This window comes from Lampetra fluviatilis, chromosome 71, assembly GCF_964198595.1.
Source record: "Lampetra fluviatilis chromosome 71, kcLamFluv1.1, whole genome shotgun sequence".
NCBI classification, from domain to species: Eukaryota; Metazoa; Chordata; class Hyperoartia; order Petromyzontiformes; family Petromyzontidae; genus Lampetra; species Lampetra fluviatilis.
Window position 1 is genome coordinate 1,087,004 of NC_136345.1, and position 26,701 is coordinate 1,113,704.

At 51.4% G+C, this 26,701-nt stretch overlaps 1 protein-coding gene across 1 annotated transcript in view; it reads left to right on the forward strand.

Annotated features, from left to right (window-relative positions):
- LOC144952998 (guanylate-binding protein 1-like) overlaps positions 1–26,701 on the forward strand; it is a 93,434-nt gene that overhangs the window by 50,718 nt on the left and 16,015 nt on the right. The window contains exons 10-11 of the mRNA XM_078883481.1: positions 12,216–12,496; positions 15,179–15,385. Of these exons, the coding sequence (XP_078739607.1) occupies positions 12,216–12,496; positions 15,179–15,385 (488 nt within the window). The remainder of the gene's footprint in view (positions 1–12,215; positions 12,497–15,178; positions 15,386–26,701) is intronic.

Sequence of the window (26,701 nt, forward strand, 5' to 3'; positions counted from 1 at the left end):
TGTAAGAGCTGGTCTGGGACTCCGGGTACCGTGAGCCCGACTTACCAGTGTCGGGCTAGCTAGCCTCCCCTAGCCCGTTAGTGGAGGACCCAGAGGTAGGCTAGGCGTAGCTAGAGAGTGTATCCCCAGTTAGACGGGTGAGGGGGCCGATACCCCCTCCAGTGTTGTATGTCAGTGTTGTGCTGTACCGACACGGAATAAATACGTGTGCCTCCAACCCCTGCGTCCAAGTCTCCTGGAACACTATTACATATGTGGCAAAGGGCAAGCAGGTGGGGTCTGAGCTGGAAAGGAATTCCATCCACGGACGCAAGCATGTCAGTTGTTAATGGGGAAGATTAGGGAGAGAGATTAGGGAGAGAAATTAACATGAAATGAGCTTCCGTCATCGCATAAGAGTAACGTCCCTGCATATGAGCACAACAGCAGTGTTAATGGCAGATTAGCACTATGTTGATGGGAGAGATTAGGCAGAGAGATTAGGGGGATTAGCAAGTTTATGTCATGTCTATGTGTAACACAAGCTGCGGCGCTGCCAACTGCGCTGTGAGAGGCAAGCGCGTCCACGCAAGGGAACCACCGCAACGGTGGTCACGCCAGTGAGATGCACAGCCAGAACTATCGATACATCGAGGCTAAGGGAGCAAAGGTGGCCATGTTAGTGAGACCCAAGCCCGTTAATGCAGAGGCACCTAACAGGACAATGCAACTCAGAGAGTCGGAGATAACAGCCAAACGGCAGGGAGGATTGGAAGCACTACATCAAGTTACGACTTTGCTTGATTAATAACGTCCTTCCAATGATTGCTCAGCTTATACCCATCTTCTCGGTTGAAATTGTCTCTGTTTATATATCTGGATGGCTTCATGGACAAATCTTTGATGGTAGCCCGAAGGTTTGCAGAGTACCTTGGTCTCGGGAAAAAACAATATTGTGCGAGCCCACTGCGTTATAACAATGATCAGCCACGGCAGAGGTATTGGTTCGGCTGTATTTCAAATCTGCCTTGTGTTCGCGAACACGGTCTGAGACATGTCGTTTCCTTTCCCCAATGTAACTGCTACCGCAGGTACAACTCAGTTTGTAGACTCCAGGATATTGCATGTCAGGAATGACATCCTTCACAGATGGGATCAAATCACGGATTTTGTGTACTGTATTGAATCTGACATGGATCTTGTGTTTGTTTAAGATTTTGGAAATCCTTTTGGTAACACCTGCTATGTATGGCAAGGTGATGGTTTTAATTGGGTCCTCAGATGGTTGTCTTCCCATGATTGGGGATACAGCTTTGCGGATTGTGCGGTCTGAGTATCCATTCGTCTTGAGGGCATGGTGTACGTGCTCTTGTTTACTGGCTAGGTGGCGCTGGTTGGAGATGCAGTGGGCCACATATATAACCTCTTGTTGGAACAGCTCTCTCGCTGGTTCAGCAGTTCCACTGCTGGATTATTTTGTATACCTGAGGACGACCGCTTGTGTTGCGATCGAAACGTCGTGATATATTATTTTTTCTTTTATTATACCTACGTGACTTTACCGAAATAACCAAAGAGTATGGAACCCTTCCAAACCCCAAATTATATTTCCATGCCGCTTATTCCCCTCCTCCCTGTCCCACCATCTCGTTCCCTCCTTTTATATTTCCTCAGCCCGGAACCTTGGTAATATTGTTTACTCTTTCCTCTCCCTTTCTGATCACATTTCTGCCACTACCTGCACTTGCCGGTTTCATATATTAAACATTCGCAAAATCCGACTGCTTATTTCAACCTCTGCTGCAAAACTCCTGTCTCACCCTCTATGTTCTCAATCTTTGTCTCTTTCTGTTCCTCCTCCTAGTGTTCAAACACGTTTTCACTGAGTCTCATCTCTCCCACCTTTACTGGAACAAACTTCCCCTCCATATTAAGCAGTCATCTTCATCTTCTTGGTTCTTTCGGTGAAGTCACGTAGAAGGAAAATAATAAAATAATAAAAATAAAACATAATAAAATTATTCTCACGACGTTTCGGCCACAACGCAAGCAGTCGTCTTCAGGTGGAAAACAGGTCTGTCGAGAAGGCAGAGTCTGAATGGCACGCCCCAGGCTTGGAGCGACTATTTATGCTGGGATGGAGGGACGAAGAGCGTCTTGACAAAATAATTTTCATATCAAGAGGAATTTAGCATATTTATGGGAAATACAGATATGCGATTAGTACTACTTGTGAAATGCGTAGGAGGTTTGGCCAGGGGTTTAAAGTCATTATGCCCATGCATTATGCAGGATTAGCAGTATCAAAGGGAGAGAGTAAGGTTAGAATTAATAAAGGGAAGGAATGTTAATAATATGGCTTCATGCCTGCCTCAATTGAATCCAAGCCTGCCTGTCTCATAATATGCTCAATTTATCAATTAAATTGGTATGGAGACCATATACAGCCCTGTGTTACTCAAGGTCAATTTCTCATGTCTCCCCAAACTGTTGCTTTTTTAAACGTCGTACTCAGATTTGTAAATGTTGTGGCTTTGCTCTCCAACCCACCGGTGTGCTGTGCTCGTAACAAATTGATATGTTGTGTTTACGTGACAAACCTTACGAACTGGCTGTGTCGGGTGGTAATGGATTTATATGTTTACGCGATCTAACTCAAAAAAACATGTATTTCATTGCTTTTTGGTTGGCATATAGGTTATGTAACAGGCATACAAGGTGAGTTCGGATTCCCATTTCCTTCATTGTAATTAACATCAGTTCATGGTTTCCACACTAAAAAGCTTTGCTGTTGTCAATGAAGCAGAGGTACAGCTGTTGCCGGTATTCGTTTTATCTATCCATTATCCACTTGATGTTTATGTAATGTAGTAACTCCACGGGAGACGACTTCACGGGTAACACACTCTTTATTTTATCAAACTTGGTTACAGGTGACTAACACCTACTTTGTATCTCGGGTGACAAACACCCACTTAGCTACTTGGCGACTAACGCCCACTGAGCTACTCGGATGACCAACATCCACTTAGTACTCGGGTGACAAACACCCACTTAGCTACTTGGCGACTAACGCCCACTGAGTTACTCGGATGACCAACATCCACTTAGTACTCGGGTGACAAACACCCACCTAGCTACTTGGCGACTAACGCCCACTGAGCTACTCGGATGACCAACATCCTCTTAGCTACTTGGCGACTAACGCCACTGAGCTACTCGGATGACCAACATCCACTTAGTACTCGGGTGACAAACACCCACTTAGCTACTTGGCGACTAACGCCCACTGAGCTACTCGGATGACCAACATCCACTTAGCTACTCGGCGACTAACGCCACTGAGCTACTCGGATGACCAACATCCACTTAGCTACTCGGCGACTAACGCCACTGAGCTACTCGGCTTCACTAGGTCTTCAGCTCCGTCTTCGGGTCTTCAACTGGGTAACTCTCCCCGAGTGCTCTCGCGCGTCCCCCTTTATACCCCACCTGCGGACGTCGCTGCGAGCACCCACTTATTCGACCAATCGCCGGGCGCTGGCTACGATCCTCTTTTCCCACATCTCATCGTGCCTCACCACTCACTCCGCGCCGCCTCGTCATCTGTCACTCCCGGCGCGCGCGTCCACACCACGCCCACAACGCGTGCCCAACCCCGCACCCCGCGCCGCCCCGTGATCCATCACTGTCACAGTCGGCGCACGTCAATACCACCACTACATCACCCCCTACCACATAGCTCGCAGCCGCCCCGGCTGCTACAAAAATATACAACCCCTCCCTGTGTGCCCCGTAACACAACACAACAACAAGAACAACAACTAAGCTAACAACACAACACGACGCGAACACCACCATCCGCAACCCTCAACCAATGCCACCGCGACAATAGAACAATATATACAAACCGGCGAGTGACAATAGCAATGTGTATACAAAAAAAATAAATGGAAATTTTTTTTTTTTTTTTTCTTTCGACTCGTGCAGTGTCCCCTTTTCTTCCGAGCGTCCCTACAACGGGACATTACCCCGGCAGAGGGGAACACCGGGCGAGCTCGGTGTAGAGCACAAAAAAACCGTCCTCATGAAAATTGTTGAGACCTAGCCCGAGTCCGCCTTGCCGGTCCGTCGTACGGCACCAGACGCGGTTGAACGTCCGGTGGTGCCGGCGGTTCAGGAAGACATCGGCCAGGCATCGAGGACTCGTGCGTGCCCCGGGGTTCAGGCTCTCGACGGTCAGCAGCCGTCAAGCCCGAGGCACCTGGGGGTGGGTCAGGTGGAGACACGTGAGGATCAGCCTGCGACACCTCCCTCCCCGAGTCGACGGTCACATCACACGCCCGGTCGTCACGGCACAGAACGGGGTCACACGGTGCCGCATAGGGCTTCAGTCGGGAGGGGTGCACATACCAACGGCGTTTCCCCCATTTAATCTGTATACTCTGGGGCCGTGCAACCCGCACAATTTCCACCGGTCCCCTCCAAGGTCTCAACAACTTGGGGGACGTAGCCAACGGTGCATGTGGACAATGCAGCCAGGCCTTATCGCCTGGTTTCCAATCATGCGTATGCACCCTCCGCTCATGCAATTTCTCGTTTGCAATTTGCCGCGACCGCGAATTCAACCTTGCCCCCTCCCGCGCTTCAGTCAATTTGGCGATATTAAATTTGATGTGGTCTGCCAATTTAAATTTTGCACGTGGCTGGGAAATCCCCAGTTGGACGTCCATGGCCGGATCGGCCTCCCGCCCATACATAAGAAAAAATGGGGAAAACCCTGTCGCCGCATGAGGGGCCATTCGATAGGCCGCGAGTACCCCCGGCACCTGTAAGTCCCAATCAACCTGATCGTCGCAGACCTGTTGGCACAACATAGACGAAATCGTTCTGTTCAGACGCTCAACCATCCCGTCAGTCTGCGGGTGGTAGGGGGAAGTACGCACTTTCTTTGTACCCAACAGGTCGCACACCTCGCGCAACAAAACGCTCGAAAAATTCTTCCCTTGATCCGTCAGCAAGCGTTCGGGGGCGCCCTTGTCCAACACATAACCCTGGACAAAGGCGTCCGCCACCGCCGCAGCCGACTGGTTGGCGAGCGGCCATGCCATAGGCCATCGGGTGAAGTATTCCACGCCAACCAGCAGGAACCTATTTCCCCTTGGTGTAACCGGAAAGGGCCCCAAGATGTCCAACGCTACCAATTCGTTTATACGCGAAACCTGAATGGATTGCAGCGGTGGATTAGCTGCCAATGGTGGCGGTTTCCTTTTGGCGCACCCTACGCATCCCTTAAGAATATTCGCCACGTCGTTACCCATCCCCGGCCAATAATAGTCTCGCTGGATTAGGGCGAGCGTTTTGTGAAAACCCAGATGCATGAGCCGTTCATGAGCTGCCAGAACAACCCTACCCCGCATAGCAACAGGCACAACGAGCACGTGACGCCGGGACATGTTGTCCCACCTCATCAACAGGCCCTGTCTGCACACCCAGGAACCGACCCGCGCCTCCCCTTGTTCGGGAGCGCCAACTTTCCGACGCAGCGTAAGTAGGGAGCTGTCGGACATCTGGAGGCGGCCCCACTCAATGAGGGGCAACGACAACAGCGAATCCCTCCCCGTGGGGGCGTCCTCTCCCGGGGTGTCAGTGGCGGCGAGCGCAACTCCCGGGGTGCCGGCGACCGGGGGTTTGCACCGCGCTGATCCCAACAAACATGTGCAGTCCGTGCACGGCGGCAACCGCGACAAGGCGTCCGCGTTTGAGTGCCGCAACCCCTTGCGGTAAATCGTCGTGAATTGGTAGTCTTGAAGGACCTCCAACCATCGGGACAATTGGCCCGATGGCTGCGCCACGCGCATAGCGTATTGTAGAGCCGCATGGTCCGTCCGGACCGTAAAATGACGGCCGTAAAGATACGGCCTGAATTGCTGTGTAAAAAACACAATGGCTAACAATTCACGACGAGTTACGCAATAGCGTTGTTCTGCGGGGGAAAGAACCCTACTACCGTAGGCGACCACCCGTTCAACCCCCCCGACCAACTGTGAGAGCACCCCCCCGATACCCGTATTGCTGGCGTCCGTGTCAAGCAAAAACGGTTGTGTGAAATCGGGGTAACACAAGGGGGGAGCCTGCACCAAAGCGTCACGGAGGGAGCAGAACGCATCCTCCTCCTCTGCCCCCCAGTGAAACCTCACACCCTTAGCCGTCAAAGCGTGCAGGGGCTTGGCTATGGTGGCAAATTGCTTGACAAAACGACGGTAATAGGAGGCAAAACCAATGAAACTACGAACCTCCGTGACCGAGGTTGGCGTTGGCCATGAGCTGACGCAATGCGTCTTAGCAGGGTCCGTCGAGATCCCTGAACGACTCACGATATGGCCCAAATACCTGACCGATTCCCGAAGCAGAAAACATTTAGCCGGTTTAAATTTTAGCTTAGCGGAACGCATCCTGAGGAACACCGCTCTCAGTCGCTGGAGGTGCTCCTCGAAAGTCCGACTAAAGACGATAATATCGTCAAGATAAATCAAACAGGTATCCCATTGGAGGCCCGACAAAACCAATTCCATGAGCCTCTGGAACGTGGCGGGAGCGGAATGTAAGCCCATGGGCAAACGGTTGAATTCAAAAAGGCCCCCAGGTGTCCGGAAAGCAGTTTTAGGTTTAGACTCGTTATCGAGTGGCAATTGCCAAAATCCAGAAAGCAGATCGAGTGTGGAAAAAAACTGCGCTCCCGCCAAGGCATCCAGCGACTCATCCATCCTGGGGAGCGGATACGCATCCGCCATCGAGATTTTGTTTAAGCGGCGGAAATCGACACAAAACCGCAAGGACCCGTCCTGTTTTTTTACTAGGACAATAGGAGCACCCCACGGACTAGAAGAGGGCGAAATGATATCGGCCGCCAACATATCATTAACCGCCGATTGCACATGTTCCTTCTCGGCCGGGCTGAGCCGGAAGGGATTCTGACGAATAGGGGCCGCGTCCCCTGTAGCTATGTGGTGGCGCAACAGGTCAGTGCAGCCGATATCGTACTTATGTTTGCTGAACACGTCAGCAAACTCGATGAGCAAACCCCTCAATGCTCCCAATTGCACCCCGGACAAGTTAGCAGAACCCGCACACAGCGAGTCCAACCACTCAGTCCCCTCATCACTTTGAGGATGCGACTCGACAGTAAAATCTGCTTGAGCCACGAGCCGTTCCTCAACGGGCAGCGGCGCGGCGTGAGCCAGCACCGTTCCCTGCGCAATTACGGCCGGCCGCGACCCCGTATTCAGGACCATTACGAACGGCTCACTGTCCCCTCTCACCACGGTTTGAGCAACCGCTAAGTCGAGGCCCTTACTGGCTCTGTTTGACGGCCCCAACAGCACCCCCTGTGCCTCCGCACCCACCTCGAGTGGCTTCCTGAACCGAAGGGGTACTAACATTTGCGATCCCGGGGGTACCCGTACAGTGTGAGTCGCCAGCGCCTGCACCGTCGCACAAACCGTGCGCACTTTGATAGGGCTCGACAAGAAGGCAACCCGCCGACCTGACGGAAGCTCTATGCAGGCCTGATCAATAAGAATTTTGATGGGCATTTTTGACAAAAAGTCCGTACCTAGCAAACAGGGAACGGCCAGCGATGATGATACAAAAATAGGGCCCGCTAATTTAATGTCCCCAATGCAAATAGTCGCCCGAATCTGGCCGATGATCCCCAGGGATCCCCCATTCGCCGCATAAAATGGCACGTCTACTGGCAGAAGGGGTCTACTCTGGACGGGAAGAATGTTATAAATAAGGTCCGAGATGATGGTGGCCGACGCACCCGTGTCAACAAGCACCCGGACCTCAACCCCGTCAATGAACCCCGTTACCACGGACGACCCGGCTGACGCAGCCACGATCCTGTGGGCCAATTCGGACCACTCGACTGCTTGCGGGCCGCGTACGGACCCCCCTCGCCGAATTGAACCCCCGGCACCCAGCCGCGAACCCCCCACCGCGAAGCGGCGACCCGAATGTGCCGTGTTTGTGGACCGAACGTGTGAGGTGCCGCGACTTGCCGGGTTTTGTTGGGATGACTTGTGGCCCTGGTCGTCGTCCCGACGTGGTCCTGCGGCGCGCGGACGCGGGGCCCGGCACCCGGCTGCGACGTGACCCCGAAGGCCGCAGTTGTAGCAGACGACGGACGTCGTAGGTTTCGGTTGCTCCAGCTTGCGGGGCGAACGTGTGGGCGAACGACCTCCCGTTCTCCACTCCCCCGGACACGATGCAGCGAAGCCCCGCTCCTGCACCGCAGCTGGCTGAGGTTCGGCGATCGTGGCGGCCAGTGCCGCATTCCCCGGCCATTTGCAGACGACCCCCGGCTTGCGTTTGAGGACCTCGTACGCGTGAATGCTCGTGGCGATCGCCAGGGAGCAGATCTCCATCTCGTCTGCCACGTTGATGGGGACCCCCAACTCGTGGGCCAACACCAGCAGCTGCTCCGTCACCATGGCGTCCTTCCCCTCCTTATCCATGCGGGGAAAAGCCGCGTCCGCCAAGGCGAGCAGTGCCGTGCGGTAGGCTAGCGTCGTTTCCCCAGCCACCTTCCGCCGATCGTAGAACTGGTGGCGGCACGTGGAGGGCGGCCCGAACACCTTCGCCATCAGGTGTAGTGCGGCCTGGAGCGTAGAGCGGGACGACCTTGCAGCAGATGTGAAGGCTGCAAGCGCGTCGTCGTCAAGCATCGCTGGCAACGCACGCAGGGCAGTGGTGTCGGACCACCCCGACATCTCCTGATGAGCGAGGAACCTTCGTTGGAAGGCTCCCCAGTCGCCCCCATCCGCCTTGAACGCCGACAGCGCGGGCAATCTTTGCTGGAGGACCCGATCGTCGTCGACGTCGGAGAGATTTTCCCGCGCTCCGCTGGAGTTGTGTAAAATGTCGGCTCGGTTGTCAGGCGCAAAATGGAGGGCTCCGGCGCGCGCCGATGACATGGGCTGCGCTGCGCGGAGGTGTCCGGCCACGTGGCGTCCGTCTTTCCCGCCAATCGGTGGCGGCCCCCCAAAAACGGCGGCAACTTCCAGGCTTTTGGCGCGAAGCGCCCTTTGGCGGGAATCCTCCACCGTCGCTTCCTCCACGACCCCCGCAGCCGTTTTTCCGCTCGCCGGAACGGAGATGTCGGCCAAGACAGCGGCGGCGGCGAGTAGCAACTCCGCCAAGCGGGCGTGCGCGTCCTGGAGGCCGGTGTCGGAGGCAAGCGGAGCGTCGGCCATCACCGCGAAGTGCTGCATCGGCGGCAACTCCTCGTCCTCTACTCCCGAGGTCGGTGTCCCCGGTACGCCGTCGTCATCCCGACCTCGCTCGTGGGTACGGGTAGTCTTCCTTGTGTCCATACTTCTTGAAGACAGGTTTACTTCTGACGCCAGTTGTAATGTAGTAACTCCACGGGAGACGACTTCACGGGTAACACACTCTTTATTTTATCAAACTTGGTTACAGGTGACTAACACCTACTTTGTATCTCGGGTGACAAACACCCACTTAGCTACTTGGCGACTAACGCCCACTGAGCTACTCGGATGACCAACATCCACTTAGTACTCGGGTGACAAACACCCACTTAGCTACTTGGCGACTAACGCCCACTGAGTTACTCGGATGACCAATATCCACTTAGTACTCGGGTGACAAACACCCACCTAGCTACTTGGCGACTAACACCCACTGAGCTACTCGGATGACCAACATCCTCTTAGCTACTTGGCGACTAACGCCACTGAGCTACTCGGATGACCAACATCCACTTAGTACTCGGGTGACAAACACCCACTTAGCTACTTGGCGACTAACGCCCACTGAGCTACTCGGATGACCAACATCCACTTAGCTACTCGGCGACTAACGCCACTGAGCTACTCGGCTTCACTAGGTCTTCAGCTCCGTCTTCGGGTCTTCAACTGGGTAACTCTCCCCGAGTGCTCTCGCGCGTCCCCCTTTATACCCCACCTGCGGACGTCGCTGCGAGCACCCACTTATTCGACCAATCGCCGGGCGCTGGCTACGATCCTCTTTTCCCACATCTCATCGTGCCTCACCACTCACTCCGCGCCGCCTCGTCATCTGTCACTCCCGGCGCGCGCGTCCACACCACGCCCACAACGCGTGCCCAACCCCGCACCCCGCGCCGCCCCGTGATCCATCACTGTCACAGTCGGCGCACGTCAATACCACCACTACATTTACAATTTGGTCCCTTGTTCCTCTTCTATTCCTGAAGCCTATTTGGACATCCGGTAGTTCTCTTTCTACATAGCTCTTAATTCTATGTTGAATAATATTCAGCCAAACCTTGCTGGTATGGGATATGAGAGCTATAGTACGATTGTTAAAGCATTCTCTGGGCTCGCTTTTTTATGTTTAGGTATATATTGCACTCTTCAAGTCTCTAGGCCACTTCACTGCTAGACCAAATCTGTTGGCACAAAACTGTTAGTATCTTAATAGCCTAATGTTCTGCTCCTTTGATGAGCTCAATGGGTGTGACATCTCCTCCTGGGGCTTTGTTTGTAAGTTCCTTCAGAATTTTCGTACTTCCCACTTAATCACAGTAGGTTCTTGTTCGTACTCTCCTGCATCAAACATTTAGTTCATGCTTTCATGTAGCTTATACAGTTTCTCTGTTTATTCTCTCCATCTGCCATGCTGTCCAGTTATCCAAATTGTCCGCATGTCACCTGCTTTTGCGTTCCAATTTCCCATGACAACGAATATGTCACATTTTGCTGTGCTGTTTCTTGAAGTTTCCCAAAAAAAATCATCAATGTCAGCTGCCTCAGACGTTCAGGTGGGTGCGTAGACCAGCGCATTGGTGATGTTAACTGGTTAGGATTGGAAACGTACTGAGATAATGCAATCATGAACTGAGTTGTAACCTACTACAGAGTTCGCCGTTTTGCTGCCACAATTAATGGCTTCTCCATTCTTCTTGTACGAGTCAAGGGATGTCTTTTCACGAATTAGTATGATCCACCAACCCAAGCATCTATAGCGCTGGGTTTCCAGCTAATGCTGGTTTTCCACAACATCGTGAAAACAAATGCTCAATCAGGTCCACTGTTTTCCTGGTCGAATGAGTAATTTTCATCTCTGTTCGTGACCTTGAGACAGCAGTGCAAATGGTGCATATTCACTACAAAGAGCAGTCTCTCAAGTAGCAACTCCTCTCCCACAACATAGCACGATTTTCACGTGCAGCAAAAGTTGAGGGTGTGCCTTATAATTTTGTAAAATACATTTTGTCTTTTGTGAGTTCTGTTTTAATGAGTTGTTCAGAATAATATTTCAAATAATATTGTTCCCTGTTTTAAAACAGTAAGCATGTTCATAATTATCTTTTAAAGGTTTCTCTACATAGTAGTTGAAAACGATTATTAAAGCACATTTTTTTTCCAAAATACCCCATGGTTTGGGGTGTGTGTTATTATCTTTAGCGTCTTATTATGATGAAAATAACGAAATTATATATCATCATTCGGGGCAAAAGCTTGACCCAAAACGGCCGTATGATTGTAAGTCAGGCATTATAAGCATAGTGCAATACATCTGAATTAATAATTAAACAGGAGTTTTTCAGTATATAGAATGTCATAAAGGGCATTCGCTAAACAATCGAAGATTTCTATCAGAGGGACAAGACTTCAAAATACAGCAGAATATTATATACCAATTAGTAAAAGCGGGCCAGGATAAAAAAAAAATACAGAATCGGGTGAGATCAGGTTGCAGTGCCTTTCGAAAATTGACCTTGATAATCAAAAGTAACATTGATTTTTTTACTTCTTTTGTACCATACACATGTGCTAATTGGAGGTGCCTAACGAAATAAATTGTCAATACGTGTACTTCTGGCTGTGACATACGGTTCAAAGACCTGGACAAAAACATAAAAGGGCACAAAGAAGATAGAGAGATACGTGCTTGGGATTACATGCAGAAGAACATACACAAGTTAGGTGACATCACGTTGATAACATAAGTAAATGGGCTTGGTTAGGACAATCCCAAGAAGATAGGATGGCCGATGATCGAGAATAGTGGGGTAGCGGCCAAGAAATAGAACGCGTCTGAGAGGACGTCCATCGAGGATATGGCGCAATGAGATCATCTCATATACAGGTATGGCTTACATCACAGGATCATGAGAGGTGGCATCTGCAGTGGATCAGTCACAGCTGATGATGATGATGTATCAGTGTTCTTGCAGGTTGCAGGGATGTACATTGAGGCGCAGCGTTCTGGTGACATGGTCTGCATCGAGAACACACGGGTACAGGTGGTGCAGCTCGCCAACCTGCAGGTAGTGGAGGATGCCAAGGGACTTTACCAGAAGGAGATGGAAAGCATCTTAGTCGACTTTCCACTAAAAACCTGTCAGCTCTACAAGCACCACGAGAAGTGTATGGAGAAAGCTCTGGATCTCTTCTACTGTCACGCTGTGCTCGATTGGGAGCACACGCACGAGAAGGAGTTGCTGGTGAGTATGGGTGAACTGGGTGACTATGCATGCCTATAATCCAGCACTACAGAGGCAAGGTTTGGTGGATCGCACACATGTTTTGCAACTCCCTTACCTTGGCCGTCGCAGGTGCAATACTCTTATATTATCTCACTCTGCCCCATCCCGTCCTCTACACTTCCAATATCTACTGTCCCTCTCTGTGCCTCCATCGCCTTGTGCCCGGTCACGCTCTCATTCCTGTTCCCTTCTTGCTCCCCTTCAATGGAACCAACTACCACTGCAGCACACAGAGCAATCATCTTCACCATAATCACCTTCTGTTTCTCCCGTAAAACAACCCCCATGTCTTCTCCCGAGCCCATCCTACTTCCATTCCCTAACTCCCGCTATCCCAGCTATAACCAGGCCTGCCACTAGGCCTACCACTTGGCCTATCACTACTCCTAGCACTACCCATCCTTAACCACTCCCATCTGTCCTGTCACCATAACTACACCACTTTTTAGTAATAACCACGATCATTGTATGTACAATTTTATTAATATTGAAGTGAATGGGACTAAAGCACTCGATACATCTGTAGTGTCTTGTAAAATCACTCAGATTGACACGTTGTAACAGGTCACCTACTTACACTTTATTAGCCTATTCTTGCACCAGTCGTAGGCACTCCTATCACTGTCTATACAGTCACTTCTGTTAACCAATTCCCCCTATCTATGTTACACCTCACTAAGTTGCACACAACAGCTCTTGCTCTCAGCAGCTCCGCACTCAAGGCTTCGCACACCACAGCTCCCACACAGAGGCTTGCACCCAGTAGCTCTCACACAGAGGCTTGTGCTCAGCAGCTCTCACACAGAGGCTTGCACACAGCGGCGCTCACACAGAGGCTTGCACACAGTAGCTCTCACAAAGAGGCTTGCACCCAGTAGCTTTCACACATAGGCTTGCACTCGGCAGTGCTCACACAGAGGCTTGCACACGGCGATGCTCACACAGAGGCTTGCACACAGCGGCGCTCACACAGAGGCTTGCACACAGCAGCGCTCACACAGAAGCTTGCACGCAGCTTCTCACACAACACCCCCGTTCCACCGCTGCCCTCACCTATGCTCCCTAAGACCCACTCACTCATCCGTCCTGGGCGGGGGGATCAACCATCACCGGCCCGGCGACTTGTGAGGGTTGAGGTCCATTCCCGGCTTGAGCGGCAGCAATGAAACGTCTTCTTTCTCTGGTTCCCAGCAACACGAACTCCTGCTCCGCTCTCACGCACGTCTTTATATCCCCCTCCCAATTATCCAGCTCCTCCGTTGTGTCTCTTTATGGTCAGACAGGCTAGCGCCTGTCAGGCCATCAATCACCCCTTATCACACGTCTCCCTGGCAACACCTCCAGTGTCAGCGTGCAACCCCAGGCTGACCTGGTCTGCAGCAGCTACTCTTCCAAATTAGATGGTGGTTTGCCCGTGCAATCTCGTGTTGCACACGCGCACGTGTCTATCCTTCGTTGCCCTCGGCCAACAGTATGTGCCACGTATTTAACCACGCTACACATCTATATAAGATTATGTTTCATCTATCCTATCTTCATGGAATGGAGGTTTGCCCCCTGAGACCTGTGGGTTTTCTCTGGGAGCACTGGTTTTGTCCCACATGTAGAAATACTCGTTACTTTTCTAGAAATGTCTCAAATTATGCACCTGTGTGTTTGTGAATTGCACAGTATTGAGATGCATTTGTTTAAATAGCTAAGTGAAAACGTATGATCATTTAAACCTAAGAATTGAAGATTACGTGTTTAAGTGCTGTAGTAAGTCATTGAGCAAGTGAGACATTTAATGGGTGGGTGAGTGTATGAGTGAGTGGGTAATTATGTGTATGTGTGTGAGTGGTTGAGTCAGTGAGTAGATAATTGAACAGTGAGCAGGTCGCTGAGTAAATTTGATGGACTGTGTTGCTTTGGTGTGGTCTGGGGCTGTTTTTATTTAAGTACCTTGCCCAAGATGGCATTTGGTGTTGAACGATCGGCAGGCATTTATGTACTTATGCAATTCATACTTATATATTCTAGATTTGAAGCTTTCGTGACTGCAAGGATTCATATTCTTAGGTTTTTTCGGAAAAAGTCACGTAGGAAAAATAAATAGTACACATAAATAATAATCACTTGAGACAGTAAATCTAGCTGTGACCGTCCCACCTGATGACGGAGACTTGTGTTGCCTCCGAAACGTCGTGATTTATTATTTTATGTCTATTATTATTTTTTTACCTACGTGACTTTACCGAAAAAACCTAAGAGTATCATACTTATATACTTTATTTACTCTTTATGTATATTGAGTGACTTGCAAAGCTTTCGTATATTTTGCACTATCGGTTTTTATATTGTTTGTTGTAACTTTCTGACCTACCCCTATTGGACATATGTAAAAAAAAGCTTCATATCTCATCGGATTCTTCCATTTGAAATAAACATTTTTACTAGGATTCTAAGTGGGTGGGTGAGCAAGTAAATTGGTGGATGAGTATGTGACTGGGTGAGAGATTGAGTGGGTGGTTGAAAGGCTGAGTGAAATTGGTCAGGGAACTCCCATTGTATTCCTTGCACCAGGGGCCATATTAACTATGCTACACCATTGCAACAGCCCAGGATCATCACCGGCAATGCATGTTGTTGTTATTATTACAGGAGCACATGGAGAACATGTGTGTGAGTTTGGTGACACACAACAAGCAGCAATCGCAGGAAAAGTGCAGAATACGACTCAAAGAACTGTACTGGCTGGTAGATGAGCAGTACCAGGACTTCATGCAGCCTGGGGGCTTCATGAAATACCAGGCTGTGATGAAGAAGATTGAAGAGGATTACTTTGAGACCACAGGGCTCGGAGACGAGGTGACTTGCCACAACAACAACATATATAAAGCACCAATAATGAAATCAATGTCCCAGAGTGCAGAATTACAAATGAGGGAATGAGAGGGACCCAGCAAGGAAAGCAGATAAATGAAGCAATGCTTGTAATTGCACTCAATAAATCATAACTGGCCAGGTAGCTCAGAAAAATAGAAAGCGTCTCTCAACAAACATGTTTGATGGCTGTCTCAGTCCATCTCAGTCCAAAAAAATATATTTGATGCAGAGGAATGTGTAATTTAAACCACTGACTCGGCATTGTAAGCAGAAGATGAGCACTGCCTTCATGCTCATTTAGGTAGAAAATCACTTTGGCTTTGTAACTTTGTTGAACTGTGGCCACATCTTTGCAATAAAAATGTTTGGAAATATTTATGATTTCCCAGTGTAAGGATAGTACGGGGTGATGAAGGGACAGTACACTCCCCGTGACCATGGTTACTAATTAACGTAACAGGAACAGACATGGTCACATTAGGGTAATGTGGGACCTAAGTGGTTGCTAATAATGATTGATGGGACAAGGTTGACAAGGTCGCGTGGGGGGAATCACTGGACCTAAAGGTCTTAAATTGTAATAAGGGCAGAGACAGACGGCCTGGTGCGGTGAGCGAGAGTTCGGGAATAGGGGGGTGGCCGGGTCGTGAGGGGATGAGAGCCAGCAAGAACCGGGGCGCTGAGCTGTTGATGTGGGGAATCGCCGTCGCCGCCGTCACCTTGGAGCAGGTCGTCTTCATCATCCTGGAGTGGGCATCTTGTAGTTTTGGTAGGCTAGAGTTCTGTTGTCTCAAAATATAGTTATTTAAGTTACTCAAGCGTATATAGTAACTCGCAGTTACTCGTTAAGTTATCAGTGAGTCAGCGGACTTTATTCATAATAAATATACATATAATTGAACAAGACGGTATCTCTGAGAGCTACATTACACAAGTATAGAAATGCTACAGAGCTTGCTCTGGTAGGGCACTTTGAGTGTCAGATTTCCAAACTCAATAGCCTCCAAACTAGTGGAGAACATAAGAAAAACGTTCAACACAAACATAAAGCAAGTAATTGATCGCCAATTACACCAGATATTGGTTTACATTTATTTACTAAATTCCATCACCATTAGCACAGATGAAGTGAGGGAGGGTCTGGCCAGAAATGAAGGCAAGACTGCTGGCAGAGATGGTATCCCCCCAAAATCCCTCCATCACTTAATCCCCAGGGGACTCCAATGGCCGGCAAACATGTACATCAAAATAATGAAAACCGGATGCATCTCAAATGCATGGCAGCAGGCTATAGTCATTACAATACCCAAACGGGACAAGCCAACCTACAATCCGGGAAGCTATAGGTGTGTACTCTTGTACACGAGTGAAAAACTTCTGGAATGCAACATCCTCCAGAAAATTTGCCCGCTCGTGGAGTCAGTGATCACTGGGAAATAAGCAGGATTCCAGCCTTGATGCAGCTTCTGTGACCAAGTTTTGGTCCTTGCAAAGGACATTGATTTCTGATTCTATAATAAATCCAAGACTGGTACAGCCTTTGTGGACTTGTCATCGGCCTACGACACAGTGTAGATTAAGAGCTTGATGTTGAAGCTCACAATGACCATTCCTTGCCTCTAATCAATGTGCCTGATATGGAAGATGCTAAGAAATAGGCGACTGTCCGTCTTTATGGTAGACAAAGCCAGTTCACCCTTGTTCCTCAATGAATTGCCACAAAATCAGTACTCGCACTAAATGCTCTTTAATGCCTGCCTGAGCAACATGCCGCCAAACGGATCACCCAAGTTTGTATATGCGAATGACCTTTTCAGTTTCAGTTTCATTTATTAGGTATAACCCTGTGAGCCATGCGGCTCTTGACTCGGGTGAAACCGCAACAAAACAAAACATGACCAAGAAACATCTTAAAGTGACTACGCGTAACAGACAAATCCTGGAAAAAACAGCAAAGTCTTCCAGACAAAACACCGCATTTCAACGCTGTGTGCAAAAATCCCAGTGGGATGCAAGTCAAACAATAACAACCATAAGACAATGTAGATCAAAGTTATCAGGCTAAGTCTGTACTACAAAAACAAACATGTAATAGTGATCATAGGAACTGTGATTCAAATTTAACAACAAACGATATACATAACATGTACGACCAAACTTTGCAGCCATAGTTGGCTGCATGAGTCACTCCATAACAGCTGTAGTACCAATAGCAGAATCTAAAAAATGTAATACACCTTTAATGATCAGCACACTATAATCAAAACTCAAGACCATACTTTGCAGCGGTCATTCGGAATGATACATTTGATTTCAGGCCATTCTGAATAGCAGTTGCAGCACGGGGTGTACAATATTTTGCTGTCTTTTCTTGAATTTTCTGCTTGCACTTAGTCACATATTCACTTTAAGATGTTTTTTGTTCATGTTTTAGTTTTTTTGTTTGTTGCGGTTGCACCCGATTCAAGAGCCGACTGACTCACAGGGCTATACCTAATAAATGAACTTGAACTCTAGAGCAGTTTTGAGTGAAGATCTCACAGGTAGTAATCCAAGTTGCAGTTTATTGGCGATAGCATTCCAGACCCTGGGGGCATCAATAGAAAAAGCCCTTCCTCCAGTATTTGTACGGCAATAAGGAATGTGAAGCTGGTAAATGAGCGAAGACCTTAGGTCACATTTGTTCTTCGAAACAGTGAGGAGATCCATCAGGTAGTCTGCTGATTTTTTGTAAGTACATCGTGAATAAATAAGATCTGATGCACAAGCCGTCGATCTTTAAGATAAGTTAAGTTTGACCCAATGTAGAGATCGCAGTGGTGGGTCCCTATATGGGCAGTTCAATGCAAATCTTATGGCCGAGTGATACATTGAGTCAAGCATCTTCAGTAAAGTACTGGAGGATGATTTATATACGATGTCACAGTAATCAAGTAGAGGCAGTACGGTAGCTTTTATCAATTCCAAGCAGAACATAGGGGGAAGCAGTGCTTGTGTCGATACAGAAAACCAATTTTTACTTTCATTTTTTTATCAATATAATCAATGTGATCTTGAAATTTCAGTTTTGAATCAAAGATGACCCCAAGATACTTATAGATCTTGACTTGCTCTATTTGATGATTATTTACGGAATATAATTGGGGAAAAATAACTTCCTGCTTTAGTCCTGGTGAGAAGCATAGCACCTTGGTTTTGGAGGTATTCAGGACTAATTTAAAAGCAACTAGCTGATGTTGTAGTTTGTTGAAATCACCCTGAAGCTTAGCAATCACGTCATCTGGAGAGCGGCCAGCAGTTATCAGTATCGTGTAATTTGCAAACAGATTTACCCTGGAATGATCCAGGTCAGTGCCCAAGTCATTGACATAAAGAACGGACAAGAGGGGGCCACGGATGGAACCCTGTGGAACCCCTTTTGTTATCTTAACACTGTTTAACCTCCAACCATCTGTTAATACAGTTTGGGTGCGAGAAGAGAGGAATTTTTTTACCTTTTTACTGCGTGTTTGGAGAAACGGAGGCAACTTAGTTTACTAAGCAGGGTGTTGTGGTCGACTGTATCAAAGGCTTTGGACAAGTCAATAAAAAGACTGCCATAGTACTGCTTATTATCAAGGCTACTGTAAATGTGATTCAGAGAGTCTAATGCAGCAGATGTGGTGCTCAATTTTTTTCGGAACCTAGATTGGTTTCGATGTACAGTCATACCTCAGTATACGACCGCTTTGGAATACATTGAATTTGGTATACGTCGTGTTTTGATGAGTAAAAAATGTCTTGGGATACAACGTCTTGCTGGGATACGATGCGCTTGCTAGAACTTGTATGGGTCGGGATGAGTCACCGCGTACCCGCGTATACAGTACCCCGTTCACAATTGAAACAAAGCGCCACTCCTCAATCAACAAGCCGTAACAGTACTGTGTGGAATGACCAAACAATGTCACACTTCAGGAACATTCTGAGAAGAAGGCAAAATCAAACTTCAATGGACAGGTTTTCAGTAAAACTCAAACCTGGTGAGCCTCAACCAGGTCCAAGTCAAGAAAAAAGACAGTAAAGAGAAAGAGAAAAACCCCCAGAATTTCAGCTTCCTCTCGTTCCAAAAAATAGCATCTCCTCCTCCCCTTCATTACCACCATCCTCGTAGGCTATCAACTGCTGTCAGGAAGGTAAAGTGACGTTAAATTTTTTTTTTATTTCAATTCATTTTATTTATTTATGCAGTTATTTTAATGTATGTATGTGTAGTGGTGGTGTTGACGTGCGCCGACTGTGACAGTGATGGATCACGGGGCGGCGCGGGGTGCGGGGTTGGGCACGCGTTGTGGGCGTGGTGTGGACGCGCGCGCCGGGAGTGACAGATGACGGGGCAGCGCGGCGTGGGTGGTGAGGCACGATGAGATGTGGGAAAACAGGATCGTAGCCAGCGCCCAGCGATTGGTCGAATAAGTGGGTGCTCGCAGCGACGTCCGCAGGTGGGGTATAAAGGGGGACGCGCGAGAGCACTCGGGGAGAGTTACCCAGTTGAAGACCCGAAGACGGAGCTGAAGACCTAGTGCCCCGAGACCCCTAGCCCCGCCGTCCTTGTGGGGACCGGGGCCCTGTGTGGCTCGGAGGCGAGGCTGTGGGACCCGGGGTCCGACGCCCCCGTGGGTCGGGCTGGGGACCCACAGTTGAGACGGATACCCCGGGCAGGGAGTGTCCCGAGTAGCTCAGTGGCGTTAGTCGCCGAGTAGCTAAGTGGATGTTGGTCATCCGAGTAGCTCAGTGGCGTTAGTCGCCGAGTAGCTAAGTGGGTGTTTGTCACCCGAGATACTAAGTGGATGTTGGTCATCCGAGTAGCTCAGTGGGCGTTAGTCGCCAAGTAGCTAAGTGGGTGTTTGTCACCCGAGATACTAAGTGGGTGTTTGTCACCCGAGATACTAAGTGGGTGTTTGTCACCCGAGATACAAAGTAGGTGTTAGTCACCTGTGAACGAGTTTGATAAAATAAAGAGTGTGTTACCCGTGAAGTCGTCTCCCGCCGAGTTACTACATTACAACTGGCGTCAGAAGTAAACCTGTCTTCAAGAAGTATGGACACGAGGAAGACTACCCGTACCCACGAGCGAGGTCGGGACGACGACGGCGTACCGGGGACACCAACCTCGGGAGGAGAGGACGAGGAGTTGCCGCCGATGCAGCACTTCGCGGTGATGGCCGACGCTCCGCTTGCCTCCGACACCAGCCTCCAGGACGCGCACTCCCGGTTGGCGGAGTTGCTACTCGCCGCCGCCGCTGTCTTGGCCGACATCTCCGTTCCGGCGAGCAGAAAAACGGCTGCGGGGTTGGTGGAGGAAGCGACGTTGGAGGAATCCCGCCAAAAGGCGCTTCGCGCCAAAAGTCTGGAAGTTGCCGCCGTTTTTGGGGGGCCGCCACCGATTGGCGGGAAAGACGGACGCCACGTGGCCGGACACCTCCGCTCAGCGCAGCCCACGTCATCAGCGCGCGCCGGAGCTCTCCATTTTGCGCCTGACAACCGAGCCGACATTTTACACAACTACAGCGGAGCGCGGGAAAATCTCTCCGACGTCGACGACGATCGGGTCCTCCAGCAAAGATTGCCCGCGCTGTCGGCGTTCAAGGCGGATGGGGGCGACTGGGGAGCCTTCCAACGAAGGTTCCTCGCTCATCAGGAGATGTCGGGGTGGTCCGACACCACTGCCCTGCGTGCGTTGCCAGCGATGCTTGACGACGACGCGCTTGCAGCCTTCATATCTGCTGCAAGGTCGTCCCGCTCTACGCTCCAGGCCGCACTACACCTGATGGCGAAGGTGTTCGGGCCGCCCTCCACGTGTCGCCACCAGTTCTACGATCGGCGGAAGGTGGCTGGAGAAACGACGCTCGCCTATCGCACGGCACTACTCGCCTTGGCGGACGCAGCTTTTCCCCGCATGGATAAGGAGGGGAAGGACGCCATGGTGACGGAGCAGCTGCTGGCGTTGGCCCACGAGTTGGGGGTCCCCATCAATGTGGCGGACGAGATGGATATCTGCTCCCTGGCGATCGCCACGAGCATTCACGCGTACGAGGTCCTCAAACGCAAGCCGGGGGTCGTCTGCAAATGGGCGGGGAACGCGGCACTGGCCGCCACGATCGCCGAACCTTAGCCAGCTGCGGATCAGGAGCAGGCCTTCGCTGCATCGCGTCCGGGGGAGTGGAGAACGGGAGGTCGTTCGCCCACACGTTCACCCCGCAAGCTGGAGCAACCGAAACCTACGACGTCCGTCGTCTGCTACAACTGCGGCCTTCGGGGTCACGTCGCAGCCGGGTGCCGGGCCCCGCGTCAGCGCGCCACAGGACCACGTCGGGACGACGACCAGGGCCACAAGTCATCCCAACAAAACCCGGCATGTCGCGGCACCTCACACGTTCGGTCCACAAACACGGCACATTCGGGTCGCCGCTTGGCGGTGGGGGGTTCGCGGCTGGGTGCCGGGGGTTCATTTCGGCGAGGGGGGTCCGTACGCGGCCCGCAAGCAGTCGAGTGGTCCGAATTGGCCCACAGGATCGTGGCTGCGTCGGCCGGGTCGTCCGTGGTAACGGGGTTCATTGACGGGGTTGAGGTCCGGGTGCTTGTTGACACGGGTGCGTCGGCCACCATCATCTCGGACCTTATTTATAACATTCTTCCCGTCCAAAGTAGACCCCTTCTGCCAGTAGACGTGCCATTTTATGCGGCGAATGGGGGATCCCTGGGGATCATCGGCCAGATTCGGGCGACTATTTGCATTGGTGACATCAAATTGGCGGGCCCTATTTTTGTATCATCATCGCTGGCCGTCCCCTGTTTGCTAGGTACGGACTTTTTGTCCAAAATGCCCATCACAATTCTCATAGATCAGGCCTGCATAGAGCTTCCGTCAGGTCGGCGGGTTGCGTTCTTGACGAGCCCTACCAAAATGCGCACGGTTTGTGCGACGGTGCAGGCGCTGGCAACTCACACTGTGCGGGTACCCCCGGGATCGCAAATGTTAGTACCCCTTCGGTTCAGGAAGCCACTCGAGGTGGGTGCGGAGGCACAGGGGGTGCTGTTGGGGCCGTCTAACAGAGCCAGAAGGGGCCTCGACTTAGCGGTTGCTCAAACCATGGTGAGAGGGGACAGTGAGCCGTTCGTAATGGTCCTGAATACGGGGTCGCGGCCGGCCGTAATTGCGCAGGGAACGGTGCTGGCTCACGCCGCGCCGCTACCCGTTGAGGAACGGCTCGTGGCTCAAGCAGATTTCACTGTCAAGTCGCATCCTCCAAGTGATGAGGGGACTGAGTGGTTGGACTCGTTGTGTGCCGGTTCTGCTAACTTGTCCGAGGTGCAATTGGGAGCATTGAGGGGTTTGCTACTCGAGTTTGCTGACGTGTTCAGCAAACATAAGTACGATATCGGCTGCACTGACCTGTTGCGCCACCACATAGCTACAGGGGACGCGGCCCCTATTCGTCAGAATCCCTTCCGGCTCAGCCCAGCCGAGAAGGAACATGTGCAATCGGCGGTTAATGATATGTTGGCGGCCGATGTCATTTCGCCCTCTTCTAGTCCGTGGGGTGCTCCTATTGTCCTAGTAAAGAAACAGGACGGGTCCTTGCGGTTTTGTGTCGATTTCCGCCGCTTAAACAAAATCTCGATGGCGGATGCGTATCCGCTCCCCAGGATGGATGAGTCGCTGGATGCCTTGGCGGGAGCACAGTTTTTTTCCACACTCGATCTGCTTTCTGGATTTTGGCAATTGCCACTCGATAACGAGTCTAAACCTAAAACTGCTTTCCGGACACCTGGTGGCCTATTTGAATTCAACCGTTTGCCCATGGGCTTACATTCCGCTCCCGCCACGTTCCAGAGACTCATGGAATTGGTTTTGTCGGGCCTCCAATGGGATACCTGTTTGATTTATCTCGACGATATCATCGTCTTTAGTCGGACTTTCGAGGAGCACATCCAGCGACTGAGAGCGGTGTTCCTCAGGATGCGTTCCGCTAAGCTTAAATTTAAACCGGCTAAATGTTTTCTGCTTCGGGAATCGGTCAGGTATTTGGGCCATATCGTGAGTCGTTCAGGGATCTCGACGGACCCTGCTAAGACGCATTGCGTCAGCTCATGGCCAACGCCAACCTCGGTCACGGAGGTTAGCAGTTTCATTGGTTTCGCCTCCTATTACCGTCGTTTTGTCAAGCAATTTGCCACTATAGCCAGGCCCCTGCACGCTTTGACGGCTAAGGGTGTGAGGTTTCACTGGGGGGCGGAAGAGGAGGCTGCGTTCTGCTCCCTTCGTGACGCCTTGGTGCAGGCTCCCCCCTTGTGTTACCCCGATTTCACACAACCGTTTTTGCTTGACACAGACGCCAGCAACACGGGTATCGGGGGGGTGCTCTCACAGGTGGTCGGGGGGGTTGAACGGGTGGTCGCCTACGGTAGTAGAGTTCTTTCCCCCGCCGAACAACGCTATTGCGTAACTCGTCGTGAATTGTTAGCGATTGTGTTTTTTACACAGCAATTCAGGCCGTATCTTTACGGCCGTCATTTTACGGTCCGTACGGACCATGCGGCTCTACAATACGCTATGCGCGTGGCACAGCCATCGGGCCAATTGTCCCGATGGTTGGAGGTCCTTCAAGACTACCAATTCACGACGATTTACCGCAAGGGATTGCGACACTCAAATGCGGACGCCTTGTCGCGGTTGCCTCCGTGCACGGACTGCACATGTTTGTTGGGATCGGCGCGGTGCAAACCCCGGTCGCCGGCACCCCGGGAGTTGCGCTCGCCGCCACTGACACCCCGGGAGAGGACGCCCCCACGGGGAGGGATTCGCTGTTGTCGTTGCCCCTCATTGAGTGGGGCCGTCTCCAGATGTCCGACAGCTCCCTACTTACGCTACGTCGGAAAGTTGGCGCTCCCGAGGTAGGGGAGGCGCGGGTCGGTTCCTGGGTGTGCAGACAGGGACTTTTGATGAAGTGGGACAACATGTCCCGGCGTCACGTGCTCGTTGTGCCTGTTGCTATGCGGGGTAGGGTTGTTCTGGCAGCTCATGAACGGCTCATGCATCTGGGTTTTCACAAAACGCTCGCCCTAATCCAGCGAGACTATTATTGGCCGGGGATGGGTAACGACGTGGCGAATATTCTTAAGGGATGCGTAGGGTGCGCCAAAAGGAAACCGCCACCATTGGCAGCTAATCCACCGCTGCAATCCATTCAGGTTTCGCGTATAAACGAATTGGTAGCGTTGGACATCTTGGGGCCCTTTCCGGCTACACCAAGGGGAAATAGGTTCCTGCTGGTTGGCGTGGAATACTTCACCCGATGGCCTATGGCATGGCCGCTCGCCAACCAGTCGGCTGCGGCGGTGGCGGACGCCTTTGTCCAGGGTTATGTTTTGGACAAGGGCGCCCCCGAACGCTTGCTGACGGATCAAGGAAAGAATTTTTCGAGCGTTTTGTTGCGCGAGGTGTGCGACCTGTTGGGTACAAAGAAAGTGCGTACTTCCCCCTACCACCCGCAGACTGACGGGATGGTTGAGCGTCTGAACAGGACGATTACGTCTATGTTGTGCCAACAGGTCTGCGACGATCAGGTTGATTGGGACTTACAGGTGCCGGGGGTACTCGCGGCCTATCGAATGGCCCCTCATGCGGCGACGGGGTTTTCCCCATTTTTTCTTATGTATGGGCGGGAGGCCGATCCGGCCATGGACGTCCAACTGGGGATTTCCCAGCCACGTGCAAAATCTAAATTGGCAGACCACATCAAATTTAATATCGCCAAATTGACTGAAGCGCGGGAGGCGGCGAGGTTGAATTCGCGGTCGCGGCAAATTGCGAACGAGAAATTGCATGAGCGGAGGGTGCATACGCATGATTGGAAACCAGGCGATAAGGCCTGGCTACATTGTCCACATGCACCGTTGGCTACGTCCCCCAAGTTGTTGAGACCTTGGAGGGGACCGGTGGAAATTGTGCGGGTTGCACGACCCCAGAGTATACAGATTAAATGGGGGAAACGCCGTTGGTACGTGCACCCCTCCCGACTGAAGCCCTATGCGGCACCGTGTGACCCCGTTCTGTGCCGTGACGACCGGGCGTGTGATGTGACCGTCGACTCGGGGAGGGAGGTGTCGCAGTCTGATCCTCACGTGTCTCCACCTGACCCACCCCCAGGTGCCTCGGGCTTGACGACTGCTGACCGTCGGGAGCCTGAACCCCGGGGCACGCACGGGTCCTCGATGCCTGGCCGATGTCTTCCTGAACCGCCGGCACCACCGGACGTTCAACCGCGTCTGGTGCCGTACGACGGACCGGCAAGGCGGACTCGGGCTAGGGCTCAACAATTTTCATGAAGACGTTTTTTCTCTACACCGAGCTCGCCCGGTGTTCCCCTCTGCCGGGGTAATGTCCCGTTGTAGGGACGCTCGGAAAAAAGGGGACACTGCACGAGTCGAAAGAAAAAAAAAAAAAAATTCCATTTATTTTCCTTTCTGCATACACATTGCTATTGTCACTCGCCGGTTTGTATATATTGTTCTATTGTCGCGGTGGCATTGGTTGATGGTTGCGGATGGTAGTGTTCGCGTCGTGTTGTGTTGTTACGTTAGTTGTTGTTCTTGTTGTTGTGTTGTGTTACGGGGCACACAGGGCGGTTTGTATATTTTTATAGCAGCCGGGTCGGCTGCGAGCTATGTGGTAGGGGGTGATGTAGTGGTGGTGTTGACGTGCGCCGACTGTGACAGTGATGGATCACGGGGCGGCGCGGGGTGCGGGGTTGGGCACGCGTTGTGGGCGTGGACGCGCGCGCCGGGAGTGACAGATGACGGGGCGGCGCGGCGTGGGTGGTGAGGCACGATGAGATGTGGGAAAACAGGATCGTAGCCAGCGCCCAGCGATTGGTCGAATAAGTGGGTGCTCGCAGCGACGTCCGCAGGTGGGGTATAAAGGGGGACGCGCGAGAGCACTCGGGGAGAGTTACCCAGTTGAAGACCCGAAGACGGAGCTGAAGACCTAGTGCCCCGAGACCCCTAGCCCCGCCGTCCTTGTGGGGACCGGGGCCCTGTGTGGCTCGGAGGCGAGGCTGTGGGACCCGGGGTCCGACGCCCCCGTGGGTCGGGCTGGGGACCCACAGTCGAGACGGATACCCCGGGCAGGGAGTGTCCCGAGTAGCTCAGTGGCGTTAGTCGCCGAGTAGCTAAGTGGATGTTGGTCATCCGAGTAGCTCAGTGGCGTTAGTCGCCGAGTAGCTAAGTGGGTGTTTGTCACCCGAGATACTAAGT